The 22,382-nt window shown below is 56.1% G+C and overlaps 1 protein-coding gene across 8 annotated transcripts in view; it reads right to left on the bottom strand.

Moving 5' to 3' along the window:
* Positions 1-1,346: 1,346 nt before the first annotated feature.
* Positions 1,347-22,382, bottom strand: part of MGRN1 (mahogunin ring finger 1) — a 43,870-nt gene continuing 22,834 nt past the window's right edge. The window contains exons 6-19 of one of the 8 annotated variants that reach the window (XM_054714689.1): positions 20,653-20,719; positions 19,869-19,918; positions 17,764-17,811; positions 16,432-16,500; positions 14,896-15,055; positions 13,994-14,121; positions 11,957-12,022; positions 10,020-10,246; positions 8,762-8,879; positions 8,546-8,591; positions 7,082-7,180; positions 4,750-4,794; positions 3,081-3,122; positions 2,891-2,949 (exon numbers count right to left, since the gene is read on the bottom strand). In XM_054714689.1, the coding sequence (XP_054570664.1) occupies positions 4,754-4,794; positions 7,082-7,180; positions 8,546-8,591; positions 8,762-8,879; positions 10,020-10,246; positions 11,957-12,022; positions 13,994-14,121; positions 14,896-15,055; positions 16,432-16,500; positions 17,764-17,811; positions 19,869-19,918; positions 20,653-20,719 (1,119 nt within the window). In that variant the 3' untranslated portion in view covers positions 2,891-2,949; positions 3,081-3,122; positions 4,750-4,753. Of the gene's footprint in view, positions 2,950-3,080; positions 3,123-4,749; positions 4,795-7,081; positions 7,181-8,545; positions 8,592-8,761; positions 8,880-10,019; positions 10,247-11,956; positions 12,023-13,993; positions 14,122-14,895; positions 15,056-16,431; positions 16,501-17,763; positions 17,812-19,868; positions 19,919-20,652; positions 20,720-22,382 lie in introns of all 8 variants that reach the window. The other 7 variants (XM_054714688.1, XM_008141629.3, XM_054714686.1 and 4 more) reach the window with 7 other exon arrangements.

The following is a 22,382-nucleotide window of genomic DNA, read 5'->3' as shown; positions in this document are numbered from 1 at the left end:
TCCCCTCTGAAATATATACATACACACATACACACACACACACACACACACACACACACACATATGGCCTGGTGCACTAATTTCATGCACTGGCGTGGGGGGGCAGGGTGTGAGGCCCCTCAGCCCAGCCTGTGCCCTCTTGCAGTCCAGGAGCCCTCAGGGGATGTCTGACTGCTGCAGAGGTTCCTGCCACCGCCACTGCGCTCACCAGCTATGAGTCCAGCTTCTGGCTGAGCGGCGCTCCCCCTGTGGGAGCGCACTGACCACCAGGGGCAGCTCCTGCATTGAGCGTCTGCACCCTTGTGGTCAGTGCGTCATAGTGACCGGTCATCCCGCATTCAGTCGATTTGCATACTAGCCTTTTATTATATAGGATATATACATACACACACACACACACACACACACAGGTCTGTGGAGGTAACTTGGAACTGTGCTTGCAAAGAAGCCAGGGCTGGGGGTGCACAGTGCTGCCTGGCATTCTGGGCACCAGCTTTTCCCTCTGGGAAACCGTTCACCAGCAGAGGGCTCCCAGCTGGGCTCCAGCCTCGTGGCAGCCAAACCTGCCCCTCTAATCCACTCTCCACATGACATCAGGAGTGGTCACTCTCTTGCTTAAAAATCTCTTTTCTTAGAATAAACCTCTGATCGCCCCTACAAAGTCTTACAGTATCTGCAACCAAATCCCAGTTCAGACACTTCGGCCATGTGTGCTTCTTTCCACTTAGTGGACATCCTAGGACATCTCAGGCCTGCACTGTCCTCTTCCACTTGCACTTGCTGTGCCAGCTGCCTGGGTTGCTCTGCCAGACTATGGGTTAAATTAAATCCCCCATGTGACCCCATCTTGTCACCTGAGGACTCTTCCTAATGGTAACCAAATCTGGGAAGATGTAGATTTACTTGTGCAGTCTCACTGACTAGAACACAAGTTCCCAGGGGCCTGGACCTTGTCCATCTTGCCTTCTACTGGCACACAGTAGGTGGTCAGGAAACATCTATGGGATGAATCGGCGGCACAGAACATGGCGCTAGCGACCACAGCAGCCTTTCACAAACCTGGAGGCCCTGGCTCCTTCTCCACCTGCTCAGAAGACCGAGCTGAATCCCCTGAAGCCATTCGGTCCAATCCAAGAATCAGCACAGTGGCCACAACAGTAACCCTCACTCCCTCCTGGAGTCGGACATCACTGATGTGTTACACATGAAACGGGCTGTGGCCACAAGCTGGTGCTCGCACTGCTGTAAGGTGTCAGAGCCACCACTAGCCACTCAGCAGTCCTGCCTCCTGACAAGAAACAGGTGAGGTCCTGCAGTGCTATGTGTGGAAAAAGGAATGAACAGGATATTGCTGCATGATTTTATTACTATAAATATACAGTAAAAACGAACAAAAAATAGCCAATCAGAATACATCAAATGATAACATGTGTAAGTCCAAGACAGGGCAGTCTGCATCCTGTCCTTCGGAGTTCTGGCACCAATGCCAAAGGCGAGAGGCCAGGGTGTTGGTGGGTGATGAGGGCGAGGACAGCCAGCCTGTAAGTGTGCACGTGTGCACCCAGGAGCACGTCAGTGGGCGGGACGGGAGGGGAGACAGGGAGTCAAGTGGCTGAGGAAGGTGGCCTGAGTGTGGCCGAGAGCCGTGCATAAGGCAGCGCTCTGCTCACAGCCCATTGGAGAGAGAACAAGGACCCTACTGGACAAAGCCCCCAGCTGTGTGGATGCTCCCAGAACCATCATCCTCAGAAAGCGAGCTCCTCTGCACCCCCTAATCCAAGACCCAAGTGTTGGCCCCTTGGAGAGCTGCAAGACCCACCCACCCACCAGGCCAAAGTCCCTGCTTGGGCAGCCTGTGCCTCCTCTGCTTTTCTATGGCCCAGGTGGTTTACCTGAAGAAAATGACGAGGCCACTTCAAATGGGACCTTCTCCAGGAGGCAGGTCCCACCACAGGAGCCCCAGACAGAACAAATCAAAGAGAAACACCAAGTGACATTTAAATGACACAGAGGGAGCGGACAAGCTGAGTGGAAGCCCCTCCACCTGGAGGGGGTCTGAGGACGTGTGCAAAGCCACCTCTGAGAAGGTGCAGGGCCTGGAGAGGGGCCACTAGACCAACTGCTGCCAAGAGGCTGTGCACTGCCCCTCTGCCCCTGGGAAGAGTCAGGCCCAGACCAGACCTGGGCCTCGAGAGCAGAAACCCGGGCTGCTGCAGGGCCGTAGGGAAGGGCTGCGAGCGACAGGAGACAGCCCTGCGCCGAAGGGCCTGAGCGGGAGGGGAAGCAACAGAGGACACGCAGCAGCAGTGCCAGGCAGGCCACGCTCTCAGGGGAAGGGCACAGGCACCGCTTCCTTCATTGACCGTGACTTGGACCCACTTCCTCTCCTTCCCAACAACAAGCCCCCTCGTACCCTGTGAAGGTAGTACTTCACCCACCGATCAACTCTCTCCGGCCGGTTTGCTGAGTTCTCAGGGTGTCAACCTCCCACTGGCTGGGGGGCTGGGGGGCTGGATAAAGCCCATCTGGGACAGTGGGTGGCCAGCCTCCAGCCCCAGCCACTCAGCCAACAAGACATCCGGGGGAACCAGAGCTCAGTGCCCGAGACCGAAAGGGGCTGTCCTTCATCGTGTACCATTTACAAAGAGTGACCGCAGGAAAAAGGTTTGTCAGAGGGGACAGTCCACTGTGCTCTTCAATCAAGGGTCGCAGGGCCCCTTGGAGCGTGGCTATGAAGGGCGTGCAGATAGGAGAGGCCAGGGGTCTCAATGGAGTCCAGATAGCCCTTTGTCAAAGTCTGCGGAGCTGACGGCTCCATGCTGCCAGCCTGGCCAGGCTCTCAGAGTTGAGTCCGTCGGTGGCCTCCATGTCAGGACTGGGGCCACCAAAAAGAGGCTAGGTGGGGCCGGGGGTGAGGAGGCTCCGGCGTCTCCATGGAGGTGGACCGTCCTGCAGGTGGGAGCAGAGGGAGGAGGGTCAGGCTTGGACGAGTCATCCCGCCTCACCTGCTCCCTTCACTGCTCCAGGCCCCAGGTTCCCACAACCTTTAAAACCTGAAGGGCAGGCCAGCCAGCACCCACCTCTGCGCATGCACGTCTGTGGTGCCGGCAGCAGCTGGAGCCCTGGAGCAGAACAGGGCACCTTGGCTGCAGACCCCCGGGCCTTCCTGACGAACTTAGGCCGATTGGCCAGCCCCAGGCAAAAGTGAGTGGACCTACAGCCAGTGCTCAGAGCAGACCCGGGAGCCTCGCCTGCCCTCCGCAGAGGCCTATTGTTACCACAGTTGCCTCCCCGATGCCGTGAGGTGCTCTGCCCCCGGACAGGGTGTCCCCCTCGCTCGGGCGCTGGGGTGAGGATCCCTGACTGGGGGTGGCAGCAGCAGAGGGACCAGCACACTTCTCAGAGCTGCAGAAAGCATGGTCACCCACCCATCCACTTGAATGGGGGCTCCACTGGCACCTTCGCGTAGCAAACGAAGCAGTGCGTCTGCCACCAGCCGTCTGCGACACAGACCCTGGGTAAGGAGACTGTGTTCTCGGGCTGTGGTGTGTGCAGAAAGGCAGCGCTGCCAAGGGAAGTATATTTCCCTGTAGCTCTGACCCGTTTCCTACTTCTGGAAGTTTTACCTAAATTGCAACACTGAACATCTTCCAGAGTGGAGGCTGGGACCAGCTTTATACAAGGGCAGGACCCTGCCCTGGCTGCTGTGGCTTAGTCGGCTGAGCGTCATCCGTGCACCAAAGGGTCCCTGGTTTGATTCCTGCGGGGCACATGCCCACCTTGCAGGCTAGATGCCCAGAATGGAGTGTCAGGCAGCCAATCGATGTTTCTCTTTCTCCCCCTCTCCTTTCCTTTCTAGCAAATCACTAAAAACATTAAAAAAAAAAAAGAATAAAAGTGCCCTCTGTTTCAATAGAGGGTAAGATTTGTCAGAAGAAATGTGTGAGGAGGACAAGAGCTTTGTGTGGGAATGGAAGAGCAGCCGTCAAAACAAGTGGACAGACACCACAGCTTGGGCTCAGGGCAGCTGACCGGGAGGAAGGCCAGACACCAGCCTGGCCTGGTGTCTCCAGCGGGGCTGCTGGGCTCTGCTGCCAGGGGTCCTGCTAGAACGTTCCACACCACACTCATCTGAGGAACCCAGGGCCACCGAAGGCACCAGGCTCTGTACCATCAAACTTCCCAGAGCCACTACTGTCACATGAAGGAGGGGAAGGGGGCCCCAACACACATGGCCTATGTCTCGGTGGTACTCTTGGAACTGCCTTCTGTAAAATGCCTGTTTGGGTCACCCAGGTAGGAGGCACCTCCCTATCAGGTGGGGAGTCAACCTCATATGGCTTCCCAATAGATTGACATGAGTGCTAGTGGTGTTACGGAAGGTTCCAGAGGTAGGTAGGGGGACAGTTTAGTAGCAGCAATGATGGGGTCTCAGCTAGGGTGGGGTCCCCCATTCCTGGGGCCCTAAAGGCTGGAACAGCCTGACTGGGCAGCCTGGTCCAGATGGAAGAATTTCTGGCCCCACAGCCAGCATCAGACCCCCAGGACAAAGGTGCAGTGGCACTGGGAGAGCTTGGATTTAGAATCCAGGACCCAAGGGAAAACAGGGATGTGGAGGGAGCTGGGAAATGGGGAGGAACCCCTTGGAGGGAGCAGGAGAGGGAGAGGCAGCTGGGAGATTTTCTCTCTAACCCCTGCCCAGGATGCCCCTTGGAGCCACCCACCACGAGCATGACGGCGGTCACGTACCAGCTTACTCCTCGATGCCAACAGAACAGGAGTCGGGCGCCTGGGCTGTGCAGAGATGGAAGCCTGGTTAGCAAAGGCTCGATAGACAGCACACCCCACAGCAGATGCACTGACATTAGGACAAGTGGCCCTGAGGGGGTGGGACTGGAAATGAAAACCCACACAAACCGATGTGCTGGAGCAAAAGACGGGTATCGGCTGAAAACGTATTTCCTGAGAAAGAGTGCGGGGCCAATTCTTACGCAGAGGAACTCAGCCTGTGGGAGGATTGGGGGGCCGGGCAGTGCTGAACCCTGCTGGAAGGTGGAGCCCAGGAAGGGCTGTGGGGACACGGGCATCTAGGTTTTCCATTTATGGATTCCCCCAATGTCATTTTCCCCATCAACAGGGAACACGAAGAGTCACTAAATAATGCCTCATCCCTCTGGGGAGTGGCTGTGCAGTTGTTATAAAGAATGAAGACACCCTAGTGTGCGTGTTCACCCTCTTAAACACACATGTAAAGATGCTCAGGATCTCCCCTAACTGAAACAAGCCAGTAGCAGAATAGCGGGGCCAGCATGTGACTAGAAGACATGGACATGTGCTCACACAGTTGTGCGCCTCTGTGAGGACCCCTGCCCACCCCCAGCTGCAATCAGTGGTGCCTTTGGGGAGCAGGTGCAGGTCGCTAACAGCACCCGCCTCCTCTGTGAGCTGAGAGGTGCTGAGAACCCACCCTGCCCTGTAGGCCGGACAGGCGCAGAGCCAGGGTGGGGCCGGGCTCAGGAGCCGGACACTGCCCACCTCACTGTCCAGTCAGACCCTGAATGCAGACTCTGGCCTCTCCTCTACCACTTCCACAAGCAACTGCTTCCCGCCCCACATGTGAGCTAGAGGCCCAGGGGCTCAAGAGCCAGAAGTCCTGGTCTCACCTGTGGGCCGAGCCCAGCAGCTATGGCCTGTGCCAACGCTGCAGACCCCTGCGCACTCTGTGGGCCACTCGAGGAGCGAAGGGCGAGGGGTGGCGCTGCAGAGGCTGTGTGGGCATCTGCCCTTACAGATCAGGCCTCACACTCAGACATGTCCAGCTAGGTCCTAAGGGGCTATGGCTCTGGCCACTACAGAAGACCTTTCACTGCTCATCAGAGGGGGCTTGTGGGTTCTGAGCCTCCTGTCCACCCCACCCCGCAGCTCAGGTCAAGAGCTTTGGGCCCAAGGAGGCCAGAGTGGAGGCTTGTGGCTCCAGAAAGCCCAGTCCCTCTCCTGGCCACCTCCCCCCAAATTTGAATCACAATGAAATACTTGAAGTCCTCTCAAAGAACTTACTGGAATTCTGTGTTACCCTAAGGTACGCTTTTACCCATGGGCGTCCCAATGGGCAGGCCCATATGTGCCACCGAACCAACAGCCGTCCTGCATCCTCACACACCTGGTGACCCTCTGTCTGCAAAGCCACTCGCTGCTCGTCCAGAAGCCAGGGTGGGGGCAAGAGGCCCTGCCAAACCAAAGCATGTCACAGCCCCCAATGCTCAAGCCAGGTCGCCAGGGACCAGGCAGCAATGGCTCCAGGGACAGGCAGGAGAGCCCCCAAGGGCTCCCCAGCCATGTGGCAGGAGCCAGGCTCTCTAGGGGCAATGTAACTATTTATTTTGATTCTAGAACCTCAGATGTTATCCTAGCATCTGAGAGCCCCCCACTCCTATCCCCCAGCTGTGGAGCCCAGGATTTGAAGCAGAGGATTCTGGCCCAGAGGAGCAGAGAGCAGAGCAGCTGAGGCCAAAGGCCCTGGGAAGAGGCCTCAGAAAAGAGAAGAGAAGCAGGACTGTTCCCAGCTGCCTCGAGCCTTGCTGGAACCCAACACACCAGCCCATCCTGCTGCAGCCTGGCGTGGGACGCACTGCTTCACCAGGGACCTCGGGCAGGTGGAGGAAAGCTGGTGTCAGGCCTAAGGCAGGCAGGTGGCTTTGTTCATAGCTCCCTGGGCAGAGGCCCAAGCACGCCAGAGCCATGGATGTAGGAAGATACGGCAATGGCAGGAGATGGATGGGGAAAAGCACCGTGCCTTCCTGAAGCTGAGCTGGCTCTGGGCTGCAAAGAGGCCTTGGCACAGGCTCTGACCCAAAGAGTCAGGAGCTGCAGGAGGGGTGACTATGCAAACTGAGCCTGGCTGTGCTATGGGGACTGATGGAAGGAGCATGAACTCAGAGCCAGAGAGAGGGGGCAGGCTCCCCACTGGTCAGCCCCTCCCTGAGTAGTCAGAGCACCAGTAGGCCCCCAACTTCCTGAGGATGGTCACAGCAACACCCCAGGCTGGGCAGGTGCCCGGAGCCGAAAGGCTGAGTGCTGTTACCTGGAAGGTAGATGTCGGTAGGTGGGCCAGACTGGCAGCAGCCACAGGGCTCAGGGCTGCCATCCTGGAGGACGTTCTCAATGGAGGGTACACGGCTCCCTGCAGAGGAGAGGGCAGGTCAGGGACCCCCCAGCAGGGGTGGGTTGGGCCACTCCTCTGGCTGAGATCCCCTGGAGCCGCCTTTCATTCCCAGGGGCACTGCAGATGCTGGGGCCCTAGGTCTCCTGACGCCCCCCCTGCTCTCCCTGGACCCTATTCTCCCTCTCTTTTCTTTCCTCACACCCTCAGCATGGGGCTTCCGTTTTATTTTTATCATAAAAAAATGCCCCAAGTTTAAAAAATAAGATAAAATAGTAACAGATATAAGTCTCCTGTTTATCTTCCTGGTGAGCAGGCCGACAGCCCTTGGTCCACACGTACCGCAGCAGGTCCTGCATGGACACTCCCATGGGGCCGCCAGTGTGGCTGTTCCTCTCACACATCAGCTCTCAGCCTCAGGCCTGCACTGTTCTCTCCTACAGCAAGGGGTCTGGACCCTGTGACGGGGCGCAGCAGAGGGCTGCCCAGTCCCAGCACATGCTTTGCACCAGCAGAAAAAGCCAACCCTGAGGGAGGTGGGGAGCCAAGGCCTGCCAGGCAGGCAGGAATGGCACGGTGCTTACAGGAACAGACACCCCTAAACCTGGCCCCATCTGTGGGGTGGGGGGCTGCTCCTGGAAGGGATGTGGGTCCCCACAGTGCAATACTGGCCAGGGGACCCCCAGCAAGAAGGGGTCACAGCAATGGAACGTCTGCAGGTTATTTTGGGGACCTTTACCAGATTGCAGGCTTGGGGGGCAGCCAGGAAGGGCCACTCCTGGCTCTGTTACCTCTAAATTAAGTGGCCTTGGCCTCCCCCAAAACCAGCCCTGAGGCTGTTTCCTCACTTGTCCACACTGGGGGAAAATGACCAGGACAGCAAAGAGATGGCGTCTCCCCAGCCAGCAGAGGGAAGCACCTCATTGTGTCCCACAGCCACTGTGAGGTCAGGCAAGGTCATCCCCTGACTCAGAGCCAGCACATGTGACGGGCGGCTGGGTCCTGACCCTGTAGGCTGCTACGTACTAAAACTTCCCGTAAAGAGAGGAGCAAGCCCCCCTCAGTCCCACACGGGAGACCCGGACCTAGCGGAGCCCTCTGCCCACACAAAGGCGCTGGATCTCTCCCGGTGCTGGCAGGACCACCGAGGGATGGGCACAGCCAAGGTCAGGCCGGGAGAGCTGACCATGCGCAGAATGATCCGGGTGGGACATAAAATGACCACTCCTACCCGATGCTATGGCGGGAGGGAAAGCCAGGAGCGGCTGCGGGCTGTCCTGAGACTGTGCAGTGGTTCCCAGGAGAAACCCTAGGGGATCTGGGCTGGAGACCTCTGCCCTCCCAGACAGGCAGTATCAGAACCTGCCCTCAAGAAAAGAGGCTCACCTTGCTTTAGCGATGACCTCTCATCAGCCTCCTCCGTGAGGAAACTCTAGGAAACAAGGGAAAATGAGCCTGGAGTCTGGTGCCGACCTCCACTGAGTGATGGCAGGGCAGGCCCGGGCACACCCTGAAACAGGTCTCAGAGGCAAACAGCAAGCAGGGGGGACTCAGATCTCAGGTGGGCAGGACTGAGGAGGGTGGGCCAGGGCGGGAACTCACCTCTGGGGAGCTGCTCAGCACCAGCCCAGCCCCACTCGGCAGGGGAGGGGCGTCCGAGTTCTGGGAGAGCTTCTCCTCGTCCTCTTCGTGGATGGGGGATGACGGGGACCGCAGGGTGCTGGGGCAGAGAGGAGGGTAGAAGACAAGTGGGTGAGAAAAGTGCCCTCACCCAAGCCAGCTCCACGTGAGGGTGAGCTTGCACGTGTGTGCCTGGAGCTGCGGGGCAGATGCGCCCGGTACTAGCCAGCAGGGTACTAGCCAGCAGCATGGAGACTGTCCACCTGGGCACTTGCAGAGGCCTAAACATGGCTTTTTATTTTAAATTTATTTTTAAATATATTTTTATTAACTTCAGAGAGGAAGGGAGGGGGGAGAGAGAAACATCAATGATGAGAGAGAATCATCGATTGGCTGCCTTCTGCATGCTCCCCACTGGGGATCGAGCCCGCAACCCAGGCATGTGCCCTTGATCGAAATCGAACCCGGGACCCTTCAGTCTGCAGGCTGACACTCTATCCACTGAGCCAAACCGGCTAGGGCCTAACACGGCTTTTTATTTCCAGAAGGAGAGGACAACTGCGATGGCACACTGCTGGGCTGAAGGGCTGGGCAGGGGAGGCAGCAGGAGATTCCCATGATCCTGCATCTTTGAAGTGACTCTGCCATGTGTATTAGTCATGGGGCCACAGCTGGTTTTATCGAACCCGTGCCTTCCTTATACTTCTCTAGTGAAAAGCCAGCGTGTGTGTGAGCAAAGACTCACCAAGGCAAGGCTGGCTGCAGGGCCTAGCAAGTGTCCAAGGGAGCCATGATGGGCCCTGGGCTGGAAGGTTCCTTCCGGGAGAGATGGCCATCCTGGTTCACTAGTCGCACAGCAGGATGTGCCCATGTGACCAACCCCCAGAAAGCCCCAGGACCCCGAAACTCCAACAGCTCTCCTGGTGCGACCGCGCTCAGGCCCCTGCGGTGTGGCCTGGGACAGGGAGGGCACCGGCGCCTCTGGCCTCCACTGATGCATTTCACTCCTGCTGCCTTTGCTGAGATCAACCTTACCCGGGAGCCTAACCCGCTACTGGTCTTGTTAGTCTTTCTGGTGATCAAACAAAACACGTCATAAAGTTATTTCAAACTACAAATAACCCTGCTCTGCACTTCCTGTCTACTAGCATACTCCTCCTGTGCCCTGGCCCACAAGCAGGCGGGTGGGTTCCCAGACGCCCTTCCCCAGAGGGAATCCCGGCCTCGGCTCTGGCCTCACCTGTCGGGGGATTTGCTCCGCGACTTGCCCTTCTGGTGGCTGCTTTCCATGATGCGATCAAGCCCAGCAAGTGGGCAGCTGGCCTGGGACAGACCATCCGAGACGCCCGAGTAGGTGATCTCTTCATAAAGGGGAGCCGAGGGGAGGGCCGGGGAGATGGCCCGGAGGCCGTTGAGTGCCTCAAGCAGAGAGATGGGCTCATAGCCCGGCGGGATGCTGTCTGAGCTCTGAGGGGACAAGAGCGGGTGAGGAGGCGTTGGCTAGGCTCCCTGCCCACTGCCCGGGCTTATGCCCGAGATGGTCTACTCCCAGCACCTGCTTTCTGACCATCTCCTGTCGTCTCCACCTTCCAGGGGTCTAAGACCTCCCTCCGCAGAGGGCGCCAGGAGCTCTAGAGCAGCACCGGACGCCTGCCCAGGGATCCCTCGCCATCAGTGCAGCACAGCCTTGAACACCCAAATGCCCCACTGACATGAAGGGAGAGGACATCTGGAAGAGCCACCCCATTCCGAGCCTCAGACAGCCCCGGCCTGGCTTTGTTCTCTGTTCCTGGGCAGGGGGCAGAGAGTGAGAGGGGTTAGTGAGAGGGGCAGGTGGAGAGCAAAGCCATGCCAGAGTTGAGAGAAACCAGGGAACCACGTGTTCTAGACCAGGGAGGACCTGGTCCCCGGGGAGCTCTGCCCAACACAGACATCTGGCCCAACACAAGATCCTAGGTGGACCTGGGCAGGCATCCAAGGGATGACGTGTGATTCTGATGGGCCCCCTGGTTCAGAACCTCGGTTTCCCCCTTGCTGGGAATAAATCACATCAACAGGCTGAGCCTGGCTTTAGGGTTAAAGGTGAAGGGAGAAGGGAGATGCTCGGTGCTGGGCCTATCAGTGCTGGGCTCCTGTAGAGTGGGGCAGCCACCTGTCCTCACTCACATTAAATAGGGTGAAGGGCAAATGTCCCAAAGTGCTCCCTACGTGGAACCCTCACCTGCCCACCTGCTTGTTTCTTTCATGTTTTTATTGATTTTTTAGAAAGAAACTTCAATCAGCTGCCTCCTGCATGTCCCCTACTGGGGATCGAGCCAGCCACCTGGGCATGTGCCCTACCAGGAATCAAATTGGTTATCTCTTGGTACACGGGACAGTGCTCAACCAACTGAGCCACACCGGCCAGGGCCACCTACCTATCTGACTGGCAGGAAGGCAGGTGGTAAAGCAATCCTGGGACCATAGAGGAGGCAGGGGAGTCTGGATGGGGGCCTCTTGCCCTCAGCAAGAACCTCCCGATCCCCAGGTCACATGAGCCAGTGGTGCCCTGCATTTGTTCCCAATCCATCTCCAATTTAAAGGTAAATAATTACTGTGAACACCTTCATCCCCCATTAAAGAAAAACACCTATCTGTAGGTTGACTCCCCAGTGACTTCCACCTCTACGCTTTACCAGAGGCCCAGCCTGGCTGCCACACACTCTTCAGCCCCCAGCCTGCTCCTTAAAATGCAGGGAAAATGCAAGAAAACCAAATCTTTGGCCCAAAGAGCTAAAACCCGAGGGGCAGAGAGCGGGGGTGTAGAATGACAAGCAAGCGCTAGGAGTGCTATTTGCAAAATCTAGCAGCCACATTAGTTCCACCTCCATCATTCCACTGCCAGCAAGAAACAAAGGGAAACAAGGGACTGGGACCGGGACAGAGCAGAGCTGGCGGGAGGGGCGGCCGGAGGCCGGAATGCCTGGCAGAGACTGGCTTTCGGTGACAGACCTTGAGCTCTGCTTGTTCCACAAAACTCCTTTCTGAGCAGGGAAGCCGGGGACTGGGGAGAGTGGATTTGACAGATTAAATCAACCAAACACGTCAACCTGGGGTGAAAATGACTTCCCGTATCTGTCATTGGCTTAATAGTCAGGGTGAGGGCAGAGACACGGCCACAGGGCCAAACACACTTACAGTTTCCCTTTTAGGTTTCTTGCTGGCCAGTGAGGCAGGGTGCGACTTTGATTTTTTAAAGGGACACTGTCAAAATAAAAATCATACATTTTACAACTACTACCCTCCGTACGGCCCTGGAGCTGGATGGCTGGGGTCGGTCTGGTCTGCTGGCTTTTGGGCGTGCCGTCAGCCAGCGCTTCGCAACTTAACATGCACATGAATTGGGGGGACCTTGCCAAAATGCAGGTTTGGCCTCAGGGGCCTGGCTGGGAGCTGTGCTGCTGGTGGAGCCCACCCCCACCCCAATGCCCACCCGCAGTCTGGGTCACCTCGAGTAGCAGTCCTGGGCACGGGAGTGTGAGTGGTTGGGTGCTCCACACAAGTGGGCCTGGCTGGGCATAGGGAAGGGACCTGCAGGCCTCTTAAACTTATCACCAACTTCCAAGTCCTAATGGTGGGTGGGTAGAAAAATCAGTCCCAAATCACCCCAACTCATTGGAGAAAATGCCTAGTTTGGGCTCTCTCTGGTACTACGTGGAAATGGCTCCTACAGGTAACAGGGAGGAGACTAACCACCCTCGGGAGAGGAAGGCATTGGCGGTTACCATCCAAGCCCCAGCCCGCCCTGCACTGTGGGCAGCATCACAGCTCCCAGGCTAAGTAAGAGGGGCAAACAGAAACCGGGAGAGTAACACGCAAGCGACAACAAAACCCACCACCTGAGCAGCTACCCTGTGAGATAGCTCCAGTCCTCCCTTCCCGGAGCAAATCACACCCAAGTGCTATTCTCTCTCCTGAAACTCCTTGTTGGAGGAAGTGTGCAGTGCCTGTAACCAAGTCCAATGTCAAACAAGTGGGGGGCCTACTTTGAGTCATAAACCCTGATGTCCACAGGGCCCAGCAGGCAGAACAGACAGTGTGGCTGCCCCACGAGAGGGGAGGTGATGGGGCTCACCCCGGGGGCAGCCTTGCCTTTGCTCCAGCTTCAAGACTACACACTCAGACTTTGAAAGGTAAGTCATAAATCTGAGTTTTAAGGGAAATTTCCAGATTTTTAAACATTAGCCCAATTCTCAGAAACAGTATGTGGGCCGAATACATAACACCCGCTGGCCCAGCGCAGGACCCCATCTTCTGAGTGCGCCAGTCTAGAGGGCGAGTCCTTTTTTCTTTTTAAAGGGTTGGCAGGACCCCTAAGAATCACTAGGTCCAAACACCCTCAGTTGAGAGCCAGGAAAACGGACTCACAATTGACAACACTGGAAGCTTGAGACCTAGACCTGCCGGGCACCTGTTCCCTGGTCCTTCCTCCCCATCTGTCCACCTCGGCCTCTCCTCTCCACCCCCATCCCCATCTCTGTCTCTGTGTGTGTCTCTCTCTCCGTATCTGTCTCCTGCCCTATCTGTGTCTGTCCACATCTCTCTGCATTGTGTCTCTACTTATCTGTCTCTGTCCCTCCGCCTGTTTCTGCCCGTACATATCTGTCTCGCTGTCTGAGTCTCTGCATGTCTCTGCCCACCTCTCTCCAAAGCCAGAGTTCAACACCCCTCGTCTGCCTGCAGTGGGTGACCTCATCGTCCCTCAGGAGCAAGGGCGGTGGGCGGTTGCTGAGGGGCCCTCCTGTGTACCCAGGCTGGAGAGGTGGGCAGAGAAGGCACAAAGGGCCTGTTACAGCCACCCTGTGAAGGAGCCCTCACTTCCCAAACACAAGGAGTGCCCCTCGCTGTCTGACTTGGTGGAGTGATGGTGACAAGCACTGTAGCTCCAGCTCCTGTAGGGCCGCTCTGGGCAGATGAGGACAGAGGCCCAGAGAGTCAGAGGTGGAGGTGCTGGCCAGACAGCCTTGGTCCTGGCCAGGTATTGCTCCAAGGGCTGGGCCCAGGTGGCTTCCTTCCAGCCACCTGACCAAGTCAGCCCTGCTGGGAGCCAGACACTGTCCTAACAGGAAGGCAGGCCCTGGAAGCATCTGGTTGCCTAACGAAGGCAGGGCTTCCTCCAGACCCCTCCTCCCTCCACCCCTATGCCCCGCAATGCAGGACGGAAGAGGCACTTACAGAGTGCTCGTCATGGTCCACGCTCTGGGCCAGAACGGGGCTGAAGGAGACGGGAGACAGGGCTCCTGGCTTCTTCCTCACCGCCCGGATCTGCAAAAGGGCCCGGAAAGCTGTGCAGAAGGGAAGGGCTGATGTCAGGCAAAGAGCAGCCAGTTCCAGCACCACTGAGACCCGCCCAGCTGCGGGGGCACTGACCACCACCCACACCACAGTGATCCCAGGACAAGCCATGTTTCAAATTCAGGCAGAGGAGTCACACGAGGAAGACAGAGGCCAGAGGCCAGGACAACGCTGCCCCAGCTCAGTGAAGCTTTTAGAGGCGGCAGACAGGACGCAGCCAGCCTCTGACCTGCCAAACCCGGCTGTACCCTAGGCAGTGAACGTGGCTTCAAGTTACACCTGCCGACCAGCAAAAAGCACACAGTGAGCCCTGGACACTGCGAGTCTCTTCCTGGAAGTTACAGTGACCACAGGCAGGCAGACGTGTATGTGAACATTCGTGACGGCACAATGTCTACGCAGGTGATGGAAGGAGAGGTGACGTGGGTGATGAACACACACTACAGTGTACAGATGATGTGTTGTGGAATTGTGCCTGAAACCTGTATAATTTTGTTAACTAGTGTCACCCCAATAAATACAATTAAAAGGAAAAAAAATTCTGTCCAGTTCTAACATCACTGCCAACACCTGCCCGGAGCACCCTTCCCGGCCGTCCTGAAAGTCCAGTTTTTCTGGAGGCAGACTTTTGAGATCTGAACCTTTCACATGCCTGCAGAATCGCTGTAGGTGTGAACTACCTGCATTAACCACCAGACTCCCATTCGCTGCGAACCAGGTGGGAGGCTGATGGCCTGTCCGTCTCAGTGCCCCGGCTGCCCTGGTGCGGGGCCCCCACTCACGCAGCCGGCAGATGGGGCAGTTGCTGGCCTGGTAGCGCAGCGTGTCGGCACAGGAGTTGCACAGGCACAGGTGGCGGCAGGGCAGGATCAGCGTGTCCCGCAGGTCCGACAGGCACACCACGCACTCATTGCTGTTGTCACTGTTCTCCTCGTCTGAAGGCTGCAGGGACAACGAAGGCTGAGGGTCAGTGGCTTTCTGAGAGCCGAGAGCCGGAGGCTGGGGGCCAGCTAAGGGGCCTTCCTGCTCCTGGCTGCCCCACCAGCCAGCCCCCACGGCCCCTGAGGGCAAAAGGAAGCCCATGAGGGTGGAGGAAGGTCGCTGCAGAGCAGGACGCCTCAGTAGTCAGCCCAGAGTCGCGCTCCCTGGGCACCAGGCGCAGATCCAGCCCAAGCCCACCCCACAGCAAAGAGGAGATTATGTAGCCCCGCCTAATACACTCCCCAAATCAAGAAACTCGGGTCTATTTCTATCCCCAAAACCAAAGAAAAAATGTGGAAGAGACACAACACTAGGAACACATCTTCCAGAAGGCAGATGTGTTGGTTAAGACAAACAAACAAACAAATTAGACAAGTCTAACTTGTTTGACATATTTTATCAAGCAAACGCAGCTTCTGGAAAACAAAATCTGGATCAAGAGGCAGAAACATTCTAAAACAGGGATCGGCAAGCTACGGCCTGCTCTGTTTCTGTAAATAAAGTTTTATTGAAATACGGCCTCGCCCAGTTGTTTCCATATCGACTGGCTGCTGCAGTGCTCTAATGGCAGTGGTGAACAGAGCCAATGGACACATGCAGGCCAGTCATGTTGAAAATATTTACTATCTGGCCCTTCACAGAAAGTCAGTGACCTCTGGTGTAAAACATGTGAATCAAGCAGAGAGCGCTCATCTGAGGGTCAGGCCTGGCCAAGCTGCCCTGTCCTGCTTCTGGCCAGTTCCTGCTGGTGTGAGACTTCTGGAGATTTTTAACAGGCGGCAGTTCCATTCGTGGCAGTGTGCCTTTAAAAACGGTGACAAAGGCACTAGCTGATTCTCTGCTAACTTCCTGGCTGTGCCAGACACGCTCTGCCAGCCACCACGCCTCTGTCACAGCTATCCAATGAAGCACCCCTCTCCCCACAAAGCCACAGGGGCTCGAGTCTGGGGAGGAGACAGCCGGCAGGGCGCAGCGAGGCTCACCCGATGGCTGTGAGAACAGAAAGGCCAAGGCAGCACTGGCGAAGCCCAATCGGGCAAGAGGGGACCCTACCAGCCAGCAGCCCAATGAGGAATTTGCTGGAAAAAGGACAATGTAATTGAACTATTAACTCCTTTTAAAAATTAAGAAAAAATGATGGAACCTGGGGTCCCAGGGCCTCCAGGGGAAGGAGTGGAAGGAAACTGGCTCATCTCATTGACCTGCAGGGTCCTTCCTGGCCAGGGCTAGGGGCCCCAGGCAAGTCATTCTCATGAGCCTGCTTCCCTGCAAGAGGAAGGGAAGGTGGGGAGTGAGGCCAGCCTGGAGTCACGGTGCGTGCTCACCACAGCACATACCTTCGTCTCCTGGTTGTTCTTGTTCTCGATGCCATAGATCTCCTGCAGCAGGTAGCTGACCCGGTCTACCTGGAGAGCAAAGAGGCATCTGGGCACTGGCCAGCCCCCACTCAAGGGCTCCTCAGCACCACCTCCCAGACACCAGGTTTGGGTCCTGGAAGCAGGCACAGCTGGAATTCTTGTCCAGTCCCAACCCCAGAGAGTGGGTCCAATGCCAGGAGAGGGGCAGGGAGAAACTGCTACCTGCCCAGCCCAACTAGTAGCACGGGAGTAGGGCTGGGGCCCAGGTGGTGCTGTCCGCCAGAGAGGGCTTTGAGCCAAGCTTCACACGGGCCCAGCAACCACACCCTCTGCACACTTACTGTCCCCAACCTGGAGAAAAGGCACTATGGACTCACCCATCACCAGCCCCACAAGCATGACCAGGTTCAGGCCTCACCCTGGCCGCGTTCAAAAGTGGTCTGAGCTTCTGTGTTTCCCACAATTCCATGGACACAAACATGCCTCCTGAGAGCCATAGTGCTCTCCCAAGACAAGTGCCCTGACCATCCCCAGGATCTCCAGCCCTCTTGCAACCTTCAAGTCTGGATGTGCCAGAGTTCCCCCTACCCCTCTTTTAAAAAACTAACCAACACCATTCCTGGGTGGCTTATACACCTGAGCAGCTACATACAAGGATAACCTAAACATGGACTGGAAACAGGCCCCACCATGGCCATTGTTAAAATCAGTCTCAACATCAAGAGGCAACGTGGCACAGTTCAGGGGACCCATTCTCTCAATGTTCACCGTGTGGAGGACGCCAGAATATTTCATCCTGGTGCAGGACCATGGGTTACTGACTGAAAAGCTGTACTTCTCTACAGCTCCCACTTGTTCCAAAATATTCTATCTTTCCTCTCAAATATTAAGTAAATCCATTTTTGCCCGACACTGAGGTACTTTCCATAATTTGTAGGAAATAAGGAGGAGGAAGAGGGGAGACTTCGGTCTGAGTTTCCTGTTTCCTTCCTCTGTCCGTCCGTCCGTCTGTTCGTTCGTTCATTCAGCAAACAGTTACTGAAAGCTTATGATGTTCACGCTGGACAAGACTCAGGGCTACCACAGTCAATGCTGTTGTGCATGGTGGGTATGCAACACACACACACCCGATGACCCTGACCCTGACTTCCCAGAGCCCACAGCGATGACGGACAAGTCAACAGGCCTGTCACCAGCTACCTACAGCCACCTTGGTGGGCAGGGAGAATAATCCACGGAGACTACTGGATGGGTGTACACATGTGTCTTTTGAATCAAAAGGGCTCATGACATTTCCTCTGACAGACTTACAATTTGCTTCTGCTTCAACGGCTTCACAGAGAAACTGCCATCAACATGCTGCGGGGAGGAAAACACAGGTTAACTCGGCACTGCTCAGCCAGCTGAAGACCCTTCCTTGGTCAGTCCACATCCATGGCTGGAGAAAGGAGGGACCGCGTGAAGCCTCAAGACCCAAATGCGGCCTCTGACCTGGCCTTGACACTACCCTGAGAACCTTCTAAAGACACCACCTCCTGGATCCCACCCTGACCTACAAAACCAAACCCTCCCTGCGTAGCTCTCAAGCACACTCAAGTTTACAACCACCAGCCAAGTTCTGATGATGGACAAGCAGCAGCACCGGGACGGCAAGACCTAGACCCCAGTCCTGGCTCTCAGAGGGCTCGACCTAGTCAGAGACACAGCCCCGGAACATGCACGTGCTGGGCCAGGCGGTCCTGCCACCACAGAAGGCCTGAAGCCAAGCACCAGGTGGGAAAACCCAAAGGTCTAAAAACTGAGAACAAACTAGAGCAAACGCGTTCAGTGCTATCTGGGAGACAAACTACTCAGAGTCGACAAGATTAATTAAGGTACGAGATCTGAGATCTTACACCACCACCAATTATCCTTCCGAGTCAATCCAGACGAGCACGTGCATTTTCCGGTAAAGCTGACGGGTTCCTACAGAAGTTTCTAGTAAGTTGGACTCCAAAAATAATACAGTTTCTCACTGAGCTCTAAACTGGAAGCACAGCAGATGAAATGTTTGCCAGCGATGGCCCATCCGCCTCAGCAGAGCAGCAGATGGGTACACAGTTCCTGTCGCTTCCAGCCAGGCTTAGGCTGCACAGCTGGCAGCCCAGAACTGGAGAGGCAGAGGGCCAATCTCTGCCTGGGCACCTGGCATCGCCACCACCTCAGGCCTGGCTATCCTGACCTCTGGGCATCTGGAATGACCCAGATCACAGGAATGAGCCAGGCTCTGCACGTAGCATCTCAGGGCTGCAGACACACACCCGGCTGAAGAAGCTGGGGCTAGCAGGATGCCCAGGAGTGGTGGAAATTCCAAAACAAATAGACTGGGCCTGGTTTCCTCGTGGGGTCTCTAATCCTCGTCCCCATAGGCCACAGACTGGTGCCAAAAACACTATACAGAGCACCAACCAATGTCAGAGAGCACTGGGGGTAGGGGTGTCAGGCGCAGCGTTTTCAAACACAGGACATACCCCACTACCTCTGTTAAAGGTCTAAGTGAACAGGGACCCTGTCCCAACACAGCGGGGGACTCGCTCGCTGCATGGATGACACGGAACTGCCTAGCCCCAGGACCAGGAGTGACAGGCCAGTGGGACTATCTCTACCCAGCAACGTCCTAATGTGGAGACAGTGCAGAGGCACACTGTCCTTGCCACCAACTGCGCCCGCAAACACAGCCATAACACATGGACACCTGGGCAGCCTGGGGACTCGGGTCTTTGTGGAAAGAAGGGGCAAATACCCAAGTTCAAATATATGTAATGCAGACTACAGGCACTATTAAATGAGTCCTCTCACAAAAATGGCCCCTTTACATGTGGGGTATCCCTAGCTGGAACCCTCTTTTCCCTCCACCACCCAAGAGGTCCAGGACCATACTATGCAGGTGGCACCCTCGCCCACCCCACCAGCATTCACTGAGCACCTACTGCATACTGAGGCTACAACAAGCTAGGGGCCATTCTACCCTCCCGGACACTGAGTGCAATGAATGTCTGCCCTAGGAGCTGGTGGCCTGGACGATCCCCTCAAATCCCAGAGGGAAGCTGGTCTGACCAGAGCCCTCCAAGTGGGCATCCCGCCCGGGTACTGGCAGGTTACAGGGACTTGTAGAGGACTGGCTTCCCAGAACATGCCCCCACCACACACCACAGGCCCTTGGAAAAGCCTGATGGTGATGTTCGACTTCAAGGCCCAGCCTCCTGAGATGCATCATCTCGCCGGGAGCCTGGATCGACTAGGGAACCTTCCATCTGCCCTGGGCCTCAGGCACTAAGCCCACATGGCCTGGCAAAACCCCCAAGTTCAGACTTCTGGTCTCAAAACACCACCTCTCTGCCCACAGCTCTCAGATCAAGGGGCAGGATGGCACTTACCTTTTCAAAGGCAGCCAACAGCACGTGGGCGTGGCCAGTCACCTCCACAACTGCCCAGGAGAGAAGAGAGGAGAAAGCACTTAGAGCGCTGATGGCCCCACCCCATCTTCCTTCTCCTTCCTCTCAGCAGTGCTTCCCGCTCTCAGCCTGCAGGCCTAGTATCTTCCTCTGCCTGGGGGACCCGACCTCCCTCTGGCTCACATCTCTCCCCTCCTCCAAAGTGACCAATCCTAACACCTGCTGTCTCACTCTGAACAAAAGGGACATTTCAGGCAGGGCTGAGGAGCCCTGGCAGAGCTCCAGCATTCACACCCCAGGCTGGGGGCCTGAAGCCCACAGCAGTGGAAGGGAGACTGGGCAGGACTGGCTGGGTCAGTTAGGAACCCAGCGTGGCCTGAGAAGGGCCTGTAGATCGCTGCTGCTCCCTGCTAACGGTCTCCATCATTCCACTGCAGGGCAGACACCAGAATTGGAGGCCGTCTAGCTGATGTTACCATCACGAGAGCGAGGCACTGGCATAGGGCCTTGCCGCTGGGGGTGGGAACCGGCTGGCCAGGAATTCCTGAGCTGGAGTGAGGCCCCACAGCCCCAGGTAGGAGAAGTACCAAGGGGGCCCCAGAGCGGAGATGGAGAGCTGGTTCTAAACCTGCTAAGAAGGCTCCTCCATCCTTCATCACTTCTGGGTACACTCCTCCCTGCTAACAGCGGGGAGGGCCTCGGGAAATGGTTCTTCCCACAAGGTCCACTCGCTGGAAGGGGGTAGGAAAGGAAAAAGGCTTCTCACCATCTCCTTCGTCCACCACGGCCTGGATGACCACTGGAAACACTCCCCGATCCAGGTCGAAGTTCAGCTGAGGAGAAAAGGAGGCGAGATGGGTAGACTGCACTGGAGAAGGTGCAGGGAGAGTGGCATCACAGCAGAGCTTGTGAGGACAGACAGCAGCGAGGACTGGTAAGGGGGCCAGGTGCTGAGACAGGTCAGACCCAGAACTGCCAGGTTAGAGTGTAGCTCCCTAACCCAGCCTGTTTCCCCCTCTGACCTGGGGTTTGCAAAGACCCTGTCTGGTGGGGAGGATATCTGTGCCCAAAGAGCCCGAGGGTGCCAGAGTGCCTTTGGTCAACTAATTCAGGGAACTCCAGCAGAAACCTACACTGGTCGGCCCAGTGCTGGGCCAGGGGAACAGAGATGGAGACAGGGGGGATACTGTGACCCCAGATCTCCCTGCGCACCATGGCCTGGGTCCTGGGCCGTGCCTAGAGCGCCTTGACAGAACAAGCCTCCACACAGGGAGGGGCCCAAGGAGTGTGGGGACCCGGGGAGCGAGAACCATCTCCCCACAAACTCCTGCTCCACACAGTCACACACCAGAGCTAAGTATGCTGGAAAAGAACAGAGGCTTCCACCCACCACAGAGAACCTGAGGGAGATGTTTATTTTTACTGCAAGGAGAGAAGCTTTCTTAGGGAAAAGCAACCCCCTAAATCAGGAGAAAGAACCAGGCAGCCGATGCCAACGTGAGTCACTGACACACTCTTTGTTCTTTCCCCGCATGGTCCTGGCGGGGTCCTGGCACTCTGGCACCCTCGGGCTCTTTGGGCACAGAGATCCTCCCCACCAGACAGGGTCTTTGCAAACCCCAGGTCAGACAGACACCAGGAAATAGGAAAAGGGCAAAGGGCAGAAGAAGAAAGGGACGTGGCTTTGACTAAAATATATGGAACCCCCTCAAGGGGGATAGAGGGAAATTAGCAGAGAGGCTACTCCAGCTTTGAGGTCGTCTGCAAGCACTGACCTGGAAACATGTCACAATATCTACACTAATAAAAGAGTAAGATTCAAAGTGACCATACATTCGAAACCCCCACCAGCCAATCAGGAGTATGCAAATTAATGCAACAAAGATGGCAGGTTAATTTGCATATGCAGGCTCAAAGCGGCCGGGGGTGGGGTGGGACACTTGCGTCAGGGGCAGGTGTTCCACACCGCCCCAGCCGCTCCGGGCCTCTGGGCAGCATGGGAAGGTTACATGCCTGGGTTGTAGGCTTGATCCCCAGTGTGGGGTTTGCAGGAAGCAGTCAATCAATGATTCTCTCATCATTGATGTTTCTATCTCTCTCTCCCTGTCCCTTCCTCTCTGAAATCAATAAAAATATATTTTAAAATAAATAAATAGCAAATTATTGCCAAGACAAATGAAAACATGCATTCAAACAAAAACTTATATACAAAATAGTACCATTATTTAAAATAGCCAACAGCCAAAAGACATAATGCTAAGTGAAAGATACAAAAGGTCAACTAGTATATGATTCTATTTATATGAAATCTCCAGAAGAGGCAAATCCAAAGAGACAGAAAGTAGATGAGTGTTTGCCAGGGTCTGGCGGTAGGAACAGAGGTTAACTGTACATGGGCAGGAGGGATCCTATAAGGAGGATGGAAACTGGATTCTAAAACCGGATTGGTAATAGCTGTGATCATAAATTTACCAATATCTCTAAATTAAAGTATGG

The sequence above is a fragment of the Eptesicus fuscus genome, chromosome 4 (genome assembly GCF_027574615.1).
Source record: "Eptesicus fuscus isolate TK198812 chromosome 4, DD_ASM_mEF_20220401, whole genome shotgun sequence".
Taxonomy (NCBI): Eukaryota; Metazoa; Chordata; class Mammalia; order Chiroptera; family Vespertilionidae; genus Eptesicus; species Eptesicus fuscus.
This window is presented reverse-complemented; position numbering and strand designations above follow the sequence as displayed.